The sequence below is a fragment of the Alligator mississippiensis genome, chromosome 11 (assembly GCF_030867095.1).
Source record: "Alligator mississippiensis isolate rAllMis1 chromosome 11, rAllMis1, whole genome shotgun sequence".
Taxonomy (NCBI): Eukaryota; Metazoa; Chordata; order Crocodylia; family Alligatoridae; genus Alligator; species Alligator mississippiensis.
Genome location: NC_081834.1, coordinates 46,466,589 through 46,477,925, shown reverse-complemented (window position 1 = coordinate 46,477,925; position 11,337 = coordinate 46,466,589). Strand labels below are relative to the sequence as shown.

General features: G+C 51.1%; 2 protein-coding genes across 7 annotated transcripts in view; one reads left to right on the top strand and one right to left on the bottom strand.

The window, feature by feature from the left end:
• Positions 1-2,555: 2,555 nt before the first annotated feature.
• LOC102562773 (zinc finger protein 436) lies at positions 2,556-11,282 on the bottom strand. Its single transcript, XM_014604371.3, has 3 exons — positions 10,963-11,282; positions 10,090-10,213; positions 2,556-8,874 (listed from the first exon to the last, which is right to left on the bottom strand). The coding sequence occupies exons 2-3, from the start codon at positions 10,172-10,174 to the stop codon at positions 7,391-7,393; spliced, it is 1,569 nt and encodes a 522-aa protein (XP_014459857.1). The 5' UTR covers positions 10,175-10,213; positions 10,963-11,282; the 3' UTR covers positions 2,556-7,390.
• Positions 10,312-11,337, top strand: part of LOC102567739 (zinc finger protein 271) — a 40,311-nt gene continuing 39,285 nt past the window's right edge. For 5 of the 6 annotated variants that reach the window (XR_009455386.1, XM_059714207.1, XM_059714206.1 and 2 more), the window contains exon 1: positions 11,201-11,287. The gene's annotated coding sequence lies outside the window, so the exon portion shown is untranslated. Of the gene's footprint in view, positions 10,493-11,200; positions 11,288-11,337 lie in introns of those variants that run through there. The other variant, XM_059714205.1, reaches the window with a different exon arrangement.

The window sequence follows — 11,337 nt, the reverse complement described above, 5'->3', positions numbered from 1 at the left end:
GGAACAGCAGGAAATTGGGTATTCGATGTTTACCAGGGTGCCCATTGGGATAACTAGAAACAATGGCCACAAACTGAAGGAGAGCGAATTTAGATTGGATGTCAGGAAAAAATTCTTCACTATGAGGGTTGTCAAAATATGGAATACACTTCCAAGGCAGGTGGTGCTGTCCCCTTCTTTGGAGGTATTTAAGAGGAGATTGGACAAACACCTGGCTAGGGTCATCAGACCCCAGCACTCTTTCCTGCCCAGGGCAGGGGGGTGGACTTGATGATCTAATAGGTCCCTTCCAAACCCTAAAAATCTATGAAAATCTATTAAATCTATGTGGGTTCAACGAGGGAGAGGATTGTTTTAAGGGATAGGGCCTACTTTCTGTTCTTTGTGGTTGAATAGAAAAGATTGAAAGCATTAACCCTGAAGGCTTCAGCACCAGAAGACAAATAGGACCTTCCTCCTAGAATGTATTTTACTTCTTATTTTTAAGCCCACCTGCATGACTTTTGGGGGGAGAGGCAGACTGATATATGAATCCAGAACATGTGGGATTGCCAATACTGCTTGCTACTTTTCTAATTCAGGCATCTGGAGTCTATGGACCTGCTCTCAATGTTATTAACATCCTTCCATAATTCTGGGTCCAGAAGTAGACACACTATTCCAGTGGTACAAACAGAGAGAAAATAACCTCTCCACTTCTATTCAGTATTTCCCAGCCTGTGTATACAAAGATTGCATTAGCCTACTTTGCCCTGTGTCATGCCAGCAGCTGACAACAGCCACACCTTTCTCAAATCGTTTGCTTCCCTCTGGAGTCCGTCTTGTCAGCATTTTCAGCATTCTTGGCCCCTGAATGACAGGAAGCCAAAATCAGACCATTTCAAACTAGAAATAAGGTGTACATTTTTAAACATGAGTGTTACTACCCACTGGAAGACCTATGGCAATTGTGGATGCTCTATTATCACGGATTTTTAAAATCAAGATTAGGTGATTTTCTTCAATATAGGCACCTGTTCAAACAAGAATTAAGTCAAGAGGTCTTATGTACTTCCTCGTAGGAGGTCAAAGCAGGTTGCGTTCTAACTCAACCAATAATTACTAGTATAAGTTTGATGCAGAAGGCACAGACTGAAATTCTGTGACACTTGTTATGCAGGAGGTACGTATAAGTAAGACGATCAGTCTTCTGACCTGTATGTCAGCTGGATTTTTTTTTTAGGCTGCAACTGAGCAAGGTCCTTCAGCACACAAATGTATATGTCCTTTGAAGCCAATGGTAAAACTCATGCACCTAAGTGGGGACATTACTTGAATTAAGCTGCCCTCTAGTGTCCATGTTTCATGTTTTGCATATTGAAGCATGGATATATGTAAACAAAGATTGTTAGGACAGTTCAGACATCAATGCAAAGTTGCTACATGTGCGGCTCATTGAGGAATTGTAGGAATACCTCAAACCTTTAACTGATATAAACCTTACAGAACATTTACTGAAACCTTACTGAAAATGTGTAATAAGCTGCTCTTAGACAAAATATGAGTATCCACACTGAGGCTTGCTCTGGTTAAAGAAGGATGGTTTGAATTTGTATCTTTAATCAAAATGGGTACAATGCTCTTTGTAGACCACACCTTAGTATAAATAGCACTCGGGCAAAGAGGCCTATTTAAAGATTACTATCTGGAGACATGAAGTCACAGATGGCCCTTTTTCTTATATCAAAGTAGTTGATTATGGGTTAGTGTAAGTTGCTTAAGAACAAGTTTGAACTAAATCAAAGCAAGTTGCTCAAAACAAAATTGCACTGTCTAGCCATATACTTGCACTTAAATTGGTTTTACATGACATCTTTAGCTAATCAGCGCAAGCTAGGATATTGATGAAATCTCAGGAATCCCATCTGGAGGAGACCTGTTTGATGGATTTAAAAAAATGTTTCTCTAGAAGCTCCTGAATCAGATTGAGAGTCTTTAGTAACAATGCTTGCTTATTGCTTCTTTGATGCAAACGAAATTCATAAATTGTTTTGTAAGTACTGAAATCAACTATTTAATACTAAAAAACACAATGCTATTATCTCCAAAAGAAAATTGGTGGTAAGTTTTGAAAGATTCTTAATGATAATAGAGAAATCCCTAAATGCAAATATCAGGTTAAGATATTAAAAGTTATAGTTCCCCACTGGATAACTCCAATTTTACAATGCCTTGATTACTATTAAGTGATACCAGCTCAGCATCAGAAAAAAGTATCTCTGTCTATACAGGGTCACAGCTGAAATAACTGACAGGGTTCCATTGATTTTGTACAGTGATACCAATTTATACCAGATGAAGAGCTGGCCCTTGCTCTGAGGAAGAGACATTTTATCCTCATATAAACTGGGAACCGAGAACCCAGAGACCCACCCAAGAAGTTTATGCATGGCTGGGAATGAAAAGCAAATTTCCCAGGGCCTGTGCTGGTAGACCTCACAATGTATCCCTCTTTACCTAGGCATCAGAAAAAAAACATCAAGAATCTCCTCAAGAGAAATAACAGAGAGCCAAGGTATTTTTTTCTCTAGTCTATTTTATTCACAATACACACACAGTTCCTGCTCACCTCAAACAGAGCTGGATCAGACAGCAAGGACAGCCGTGAAGCTGATGTACAGTTAACTCTGTTCTGAGAACTGCCTACATAGCTTGGCGGGTCAAGCTTAAAAGTTAAACTGCTTCTCTGCCTGTCTCTATAAAGATGCCTCCTTGCTGCTGGGGCATGGGTCCATTGTACAACAGACCAATGCCAAATTAAGGAAAAGGAAAGCAGGTTCACAACTTTCAGTTGTTTCTTTGTGGTGCATAATGAAGGTTTGCATGGTTTTTTTCCCCCTGGAAATACATTTTTCTCTTTGATGCTTTTTTTTCACGTTTCTAACACCAGGCATATCCAGCCTGATCCTCTCTGGGGAGGCTGGAGGATTTCTTCAGGCCCAAGGGGCTGGTCTACTTGATAAAGATGCTGTTGGTAGAGTGTATTAGCCAGTCCCTCACCAAGAAATATAGCCTACCCTAACAGGAGTTCCTTTCCTGTATTGTTAAACATAAACAACATATACTGCCTAAATATCCTGGCAAAAGGCATCTCAGGATAGTATAAATTGCAGCTACTTATCATGCTTTCCAGCATAGCCAAGTCAGTTAAGGATATGACATTTTTTCATACTTTAACCAACAGTTATACCAGAAAGTCTTTGTAGTATACACCTGGCTTTACAAATACTAATTGGATGTTTCACTGTAACACTGTCAAACCTTAGTGTCTAAAACTGGGCTACTAAATTCACACTTTTAGGCACCTAAATAATTACATAATAAATATATTAAATAATATAATTATGAATGTGCCTAAATATGTGCCTAAATACCCATTTTGGCAGCCATGTTTGAAAATGTTGCCTTGTATCCTGAAAGCTGGTCAAACATCTCTCCCAACTAGTGCATTGGTCAAATAAAAGATATAACCAAACAAGTCTTACTTCTCATGCTGAATCTCTCACTCAGATTACCATTTTTCCCTGGTGTTGACTGGGTACAACAAGGGGTGCCCTGAGTCTAAAAAAGGTTGAGAACCACTGCTAGAGAATTTTCCAGGGTAATCAAGACCTGATTTTCTAATGTAAAAGACAAGTAAAAGCAGCAAAAAAAACCCAACCCAGGGCAAAACTCCTTTCCAAGTTACATTTAACTTCAGACTATGGTTCTTTTGGGCAAGGCCAGCAGTCAGGAGAATGTACAATTCCACTTTACCCAGGCGACCACCCATCCAACCAGAGCCAATCCCCAAATCATGCCCTTGACTGGGACTCAGTAATCTACAGCACAGAAAAGGCCTGCTGCTTCACTGCCCATGCGTTCAACAGGCTGTGTGGCCAAACACAACAAACTCCTCATTAGCACCATTTCAGTTACCAATGGCGGCAATGGCCTAAGTGCTACTCTCAGCAGGATGCCAGGCATGCACCTACATTTTAAGTGCTCTGTTGGCAAGTGCAGACCTGACCTACTACCCCACACAGGGCTTAAAGTCAGGTTGTCCAGCATATCAGGGCTGCTGCCACCAAGACTAGAGCTGAAACAGGGACAGCAGCAGTGGTGCGTTTCAAAGAAATGGGGCCTTGTCTGCGCACACGTTTTTTACCAGTTTAGCTGTTTGGGTGAAGGGTGAACTTTCCTACCAAAATAGTTAAATACATACAAAACTTAGTGAGGACACAGATACACTGCTACATAAATGCCTTATACAGGCATAGCATGTCTCCCTTCCCTCCAGGAAATAACCATGCCATTCTTAAGATACCTTTATATCAATATAAGTGAGTTCCCACTAACAGCGCTCACTAGGGGTGTGCAAAACGAGCCCTATTTGATTTGGATTCAGCCAGAATTGGGGACGGTGATTTGATTAGTTGATTTGGATCACTGTCTCTGATTCAATTCGGCCGAATCCGAACCTGAAGATTCGATGCTGATTCGGAGAATCAGTGATTTGGACATAGACACACAGCCTTAAAAGTTTTTTCTCCATACCTTGAGGTAGCAGCATGGCTCATGATCTCTGCGATGCTAGGGCAGATGGAGCATCCCACAGAAGCACAGGGGGCTCCCCAGCGCACTTGACAGCTGACCTCCGAAAGTGGACCAGAAACACTTTCAGTCCACTTCCAGGTCTGCTGGGGAGCACGCTGAGGACTCCCCCCCCCCCAGTGATCGGCCGCAGGGGGACCCCGGGTGCCCCCCCAGACACAGGAGGCACCAGTCACTAAGCTGGGGGAGCGTGGGGGGGGGGGGGGGCCCCAGCACACTCCCCAGTAGATTTGGAAGTGGGCCAGAAGTGCTTCTGGTCCACTTCTGGGTCTGCTGCCAAGACCGCTGGGGAGCCCCCCATGCTTCTGTGGGACACCCCAGCATTGCAGCACTCACAAGCTGCCTGCTACCTAGAGGTATGTAGAAAAAACATTTAAAGCTGTGTCTATGTCTGAATTGCTGAATGTTTCCAAATCTCTCCAAATTTATTCAAAGGGTTCCGACTCGATTCAGAGAGATTAAAGAGTCTTCTCATTCGATTCAGATTTGGAGATTCGGCCACCGAATTGGGACGAATCTCTGCTGAATTGAATCGGGGACCGAAGCTTCACACAGCCCTAGTACACCTAGTTAAACCAGTACAATGTGCATGGATTGGCAAGGCATAAACCTAGTGTAGAGAGGGGGTTAAATTGTCACTGAGGACAAATGGGTGAGGTCCACTGCAGTGAATTTACACAACAAAGAATTTGTCCCCAGGCCTCTAACAATATATTTCAGTAGCATATGAGTGATGTTGTAGCCATGATGGTCCAGAAATTTGTGTGAAAAAGATTTCTTAGGTGGGTCACTGATGATGATGAAGAATGTCTTGCATTCAAATACTTGTCTAACTCTATCCCAACAACACGGTTGGTCTGATAATAGGTATCAGCCTAAGAAATCCTTGTCCCTCTTAGTGTATTTCTGCAAAATCCCTCCCAGATTCTTCCAAGAAGTAGCTGTTAATGATCCCAAGTTGGGTACAGTTCCTGAAGTTAAGACTTTCCCCCTTCTCAGATCAGATAGCTTATTTCAGGAGTTACTAGCTTCCTATGCTGAACAACCTCACCCCTCCTCTTCCCCCCAGAACAAAAGAATGCAGGGAGCTCACCCAGTGTGCCCTGAATTAGGGTCAGAACAAGATGGTCTCAAGCCTCTCTTTCTACAGCTTTTCATACACCCCAAAACTCACTTAGTATAGATCCCAGTGCCCTCCTCCAGCAGGCCCCAGCTTGCAATATCAAGCTGGGAGAGGTTTTTGCTGAGTTGTTTGTCACAATAATTTCCTGGGGCTACGAGCTATACAGATCAACCACACTGATTTTTTTCACTACAAGACCTGCTCTCCACCTACTCCTACTCAAATTCTGAGTGTTACCCACCCAAATTCTCAGCTCCTTCTCACACATCCCACTCCCAGGTGGCTTTGAGAGGGGTCCTATATTTTCTTATGTAAGGTAATTTTCCTTTATTCCCACTCTCAAACTCCAGTGCAAACAGGAAACAGGGCACAGAGAAATAAAGGGACAGGCAACAGTCCCATCTCCCTTTCTCATACCATAAACCCCAGCAGAACTGGCTCCTTCCTTAGTTGCCCACTCCATAACCATGCTCATTCTCTATCACCCACACACCCACTCGCTCATTCCCACAGCTGTCCTAACTCCCCCAAGCCCTCTGTGCCTCTGTCCTGGGGTCCCATATACTTTCCAGTGCCATCCCCGAGGTCCTCTTCCCACTAACCTGATCCCCAGTGACTTCAACTCTTCACTCCTGGCAGCCAGCTGCCTCCCACCCTTGCTTTTACGACTCCTTCTGAGGTGATCCTGAACCTGCAGAAAAGGAACAATTCCCTCCTACATTCTCCTGCTCCATGCATGCCTCTTCCTGGAAAAGATCTTGTATCACTGCTGGGCGCATGCCCAGGAATGCTCTCAGGGTCTCAGTCTCAAACATACTCCAGAAAGCAGTGCTGGGCACACTCATCCTGCACTCACAGCAACCATGTGTTTCTAGTCCAGAGCAGGAGTGCACAGGTGAGGCTTGTTTATCAGCAGCAGTCCCAGGGTCACCATGGAGACAACATCAGCAATACTCTCTCACCAGACATCTGGAGCCTGGTCTCCTGCCTGTTGTAACTGCATGGACTCCAGTGGGGTCCCTCCTGGCCTACACAACAATGTGTAAGACGGCAATCAGTCCCAGGGACTGCAGTTGGTTTCTTTCTGATTTACACTTGGCGAGGGGTGAACCATGCCCAGTGACTCCTTTAGGCTTGCTCCCGATTCACTCCAAGCTAAGGGAGGGGGGCATTGGCTCCCTTGTGGTCACTCCTGATTTGCATCTGGGTGAGCTGTAAAGGGAACCCGCCCCAGTGACTCCAGGGGGAGCAAGAAAGGAAGCAGGCTCTGGGCTCCAATGCCAAATAGTGTTTTCCCTCTCTGAAGTCCTCCATACCCAGTCCCCTGGCACCAGCTCCAGCCTGCTCTACCTCCCATCTATCTAAGCTACCTACCTAATCTACCATGTCTATCTACGATCTCGGGGCCTGAATTGAAGTCCATCAAGACCATTGTGGGCTTTGGCTTGAGCTCGTACCCCATGCCCATCCTGGTAGCATCAGGGCCCCTGCCAGATGGCAGCAGGACTGCTTGGTTTTCTTTGGGATGCCTCTGCACCCCACAGAGGGTCAACACTTGGCTTAGGGCTGTTGTGTCCCCACTAATGCCCCTGTTGGCATGTGGAGGGGCCTCCATCCTGAGCCAGGGTCCTGAGCCTAGTATGGCGTGAGCTCTTCCTGCAGCACCTCCTGCAGCTCCTCAAGGGGCTTCTCTTCCGTGTGGCTGCGTAGGTGCCGGTAGAGGTGAGAGCTGACACTGAAGCGCCGACCACACTGGGGACAGGGGAAGGGGCGCTCGCCAGTGTGTGTGCGCCGGTGCTTGGCCAGGGCTGAGCCATCAGCAAAGGCCTTGCCGCAGTCGGGGCAGGTGTGGCAGGGTGCCTCGCCCAGGTGAGCACGCCGGTGCTTGTGGAAGTGCAGGGTGCTGTTGAAGCTCTTGCCGCAGTCAGCACAGACATGGGGCTGGCCCCCAGCATGGGTGCGCTGGTGCCGGTACAAGTGGGAGGTGCGCCCGAAGCGCTTGCCGCAGTCGCCACACTGGTAAGGGCGCTCCCCAGTGTGAATGCGTTGGTGCCGCTCCCAGTGGGAGCTCCAGGAGAAGCTCTTCCCGCAGTCGCCACAACGGTAGGGCTTCTCACCCCCACCCCCGCCATGCAGGTTGCGCCGGTGCCGGGCATACTGGGCCCGCGCCCCGAAGCTCTTCCCACACTCCTCACAGTGGAAGGGCCCATCGCCCAGGTGCAGGCGCTGGTGCTTCACCAAGGCGGGCCCATCACTAAAGCCCTTGCCACACAGGGTGCACTTGTAGGGGCGCTGGCCGGTGTGGGTGCGCTGATGCCGATCAAAGTGCAGGGTGCTGTTGAAGCTGCGCCCGCAGTACGTGCAGATGTAAGAGCGGCCCCCAGCATGCGTGCGTTGGTGCCGGTACAGGTGGGAGCTGCGGCTGAAGCGCTTCCCACACTCAGGACACTGGTAGGGCTTCTCCCCCGTGTGGATGCGCTGGTGCCGGTCAAAGTGGGAACTCCAGGAGAAGCTCTTGCCACAATGGGAGCACTGGAAAGGCAGCTGCCCCGTATGCAGCCGCTGGTGGGTCACCAGCTCCGTGTTTCGCCGGAAACTCTTGCCACACTCCTCGCACTTGTAGGGCAGGCCACGGGGGCGTGGTGGAGGAGCAGCAGAGGTGGCGGGCAGGCCCTCGGGCCGTGGGCAGGCCCGCTCAGCCGCATGGGCACGCTGGTGGCGGTAGAGGTTGGAGCTGACATTGAAACTCTTGCCACAGTGTAGGCACAGGTAGGGCTTCTCACCCGTGTGGGTGCGGCGGTGCTTGCTGAAGTGCGAGCTACAGCTGAAGGTCTTTCCACACTCGCCGCACTCATAGCTCTTCTGCAGCACAATGATGCTCTTGAAGTTTGGGAAGGCAGCACCGGAGGGTGCGGCCTTGCCCCCCCGCCGTGGCTTTCCTGGGGAGTCGATCTGCTGGACCACTGTCCAGCGCAGGCTCTCACAGGTTGGGCCCTGGGTGTTAGGGCTCTGAGGAACGGTCTCCTCAGGCCTGCTGATCAGCGCCGTGTCCATCTCAACGATTTCGGGGCCTTCCTGCTCAGGGGCCTCCTCCTCATTCTCACTCGCTGTACCATCACCTGTTGGGACGGAAAGAAAGAATCCAGACAGGACTATTTGTTGTCCCATGTTTCAGTGGGCCTAGGCCTACCAGGAGAACATTAAGCCTCCCTTCATTAGGGAAGCTACTGGGGACACAATAATTGATTTTTTGGGATAAATATGAAAATGGGAAAAGGAGTGGGGATTCAAAGGTTAAGTAACAAGTGGTCCAAGGGGGGACACCAAGCAGAGCACACTGGCCAGCACCTACTGACCTGTAAACGAGTCCAAGGAGCCAGTGGACATTACCCAGTGAAACTTGGCCCAGAGACGTGAATGGATGATGGGCTGGAAGATGCGCCTACAGTCCCCAGGGGTCCCCCTGGCCACAGCCACCTTCCAGTCAGGTAGCTGGCTAGCTTAGCTACAGCCTGGAAGAGACTGACCGGGAGGTCCTTGGACTTGGTGGGGACACGGATGGGGAAGGTGTAAATGAAAAGGTTTATGGAGCAGTGGAGCCAGAGCCTTAGCAGGAGGTTCGCGAATACAGACATGAGGCCTTCACCTTCTCTCCACCAGGCAGAAGGGAACCAGGAGTGTGGGGAGAACAACCCCAAGTGACTCTTGGGGACATGCCAGAAAAAAGGAGCTGAATCTCCCAGTCCCTTTTCCTAGGGGAGAGAGGAAGGGGCCAAATCCAGCTCCATCTCCCCCCTGAATACTCAAGAGAAAAAGACAGGTGTGTACTGGGGGCAATCCCAACCTAGGTGTGCCCAGCCACAACTGAACGCTTGGAGGGCCCCTGTAGGAGTCCCAGTTACTTTTCTCTTGTGGATGATTTCTAAGCCGATTCAACTCCTCCCTCACTTCTTAGGATCAGCCCTTTCATTAAGAGCAGTAACACATGACATGGCCCCTTGATCCACCAGGGAGACCTCATCACATTCAGGACCTCTGCTTTTCGCTCTTGAGAGAAAAAGCAGGCAGTATTGGCATTGGTTAGACATTCGCTCCATCTCCTCACCCTCACGGTTGCTTGGACATCCCTCGTCTCTGCTTTTCCTGTGGGAGCTTCTCCTTGTGCTGTGTCTCCCACCCAGATGTCTGCGAGGGACACCTGTCCTTTGCAGACCCACAGCCATCCTCCTCCTCCTCGTTCTGTGCCAAGGTGTGTTGAAGGGACCGAGGAAGAAACCCAGTCAGTAGTTAACCTGGCAGCTTCGAAGACCCCACAGCGTCCATGGGATACTTACTCAGAGTCACCAGGGTGTCATAATTCTCCTGCGCATCGTCCTTGTACAGAGCCTTCCTGGGGTCCCCAGCAGCCCACTGATCCATGGCGAAGTACACAGCCGCCTCCTCCAAGGTCACCGGCCCCTGAAATACCAAAAGCGCCCCGCTCAGTACCCGCTGTCTCCGCCATACCCGCAGACACCTCGGCTGGCGCTGTCACACTGGGCAGCCTTTGTCGGCGCAGACCGCTGGCCTCTCTCCAAGACCAGACCCTCCCGAAACCCTCTGGCCGCCAGCAGAAGCCCTCGCAGAACCTGAAGCAGCTTGCGTAAACCCTGCTCCGGATATGAGCCATTTCATACCGCAAGAAGCCGCTCGGATGTGTTTTTTAAACTGGGAAGAGGGGATGGAGCAGGTCCCCGGGTGGGTGTGAACTGGATGGAGCTACACGGAAGCGAACCCAGGCTGGGTGGTGTGGACTGCCAGCACGCTCCTGCCCGCCTGCCCGGGACAGTGGCTGGAGCTGCGGCGTGCCCGCGGGGGTGACGGGCCGTGGGCTGGGGGCGGAAAAGGGGGTCGCTGGGGGTCCGAGCTGGGGGCAGGAGGAGAGGCGCGGGCAGGCGCTGATTCAGGACAGCGGGGGTTTGGCCGGGGCCGGCCAAGGGGCCTGGCAGGCGGCTGCCCCCGACCCGGCCCGGCCCGGGGCCGCCGCGCTCTGAGGGCAGCACAAAGGGGGCAGGAGTCCAAGGGGGCACGGAGCTCCCGCTCCCGCTCGCCAAACTTTTTGTTGGCTCTGCCATTGTGCTGCCGGTGCGGGTGCGGGTGCGTGTGGACATGGGGTGCGGAGCGGTGCGGTGCGGAGCGGGGGGCGCTGCCCGCCCCGAGCCCGTTACCTGGCGCGTTTGGGCGCGGGCTGCCTGGGGCCAGGCCGGGCCGGGCCGGGCCGGGCCGCGCACAATGGACGAGGCGGGGGCGGGGGCGGGGAGGCGGCGGCGCTGCCCTGCCGTGCCCTGCCCGACCCGGTGCCGCCGCCCGCTCGCGCTGCCTCTGTTCTTTATTATCCCCCCTTCCTGTCTCCCTCCCCCGGCCCCGGCGCCGCCACTCGCGGCTGCTCCAGCCCCTTCCTGTGTCCCGCAATAGCGACCCGGCCTGCAACACGCCACGGGCGGCGGCGCACACGGGGGTCTCGCCGCCGCCGCCGCCGCCGACCCCGCGCAGGTACCGCCCGGCCCTGCCCCGTCCCGCCCGCCCGCCCGCCGCTCCCGGGC

Bases quoted from the DNA above. Each gene is read 5' to 3' on its own strand.
- LOC102562773 (XM_014604371.3), bottom strand. From the start codon at position 10,174: ATGGATCAGTGGGCTGCTGGGGACCCCAGGAAGGCTCTGTACAAGGAC. The intron at 8,875-10,089 runs GTAAGTATCCCA...CCGTCCCAACAG, and splicing joins TGACACCCTGGTGACTCTGA to GTGATGGTACAGCGAGTGAG.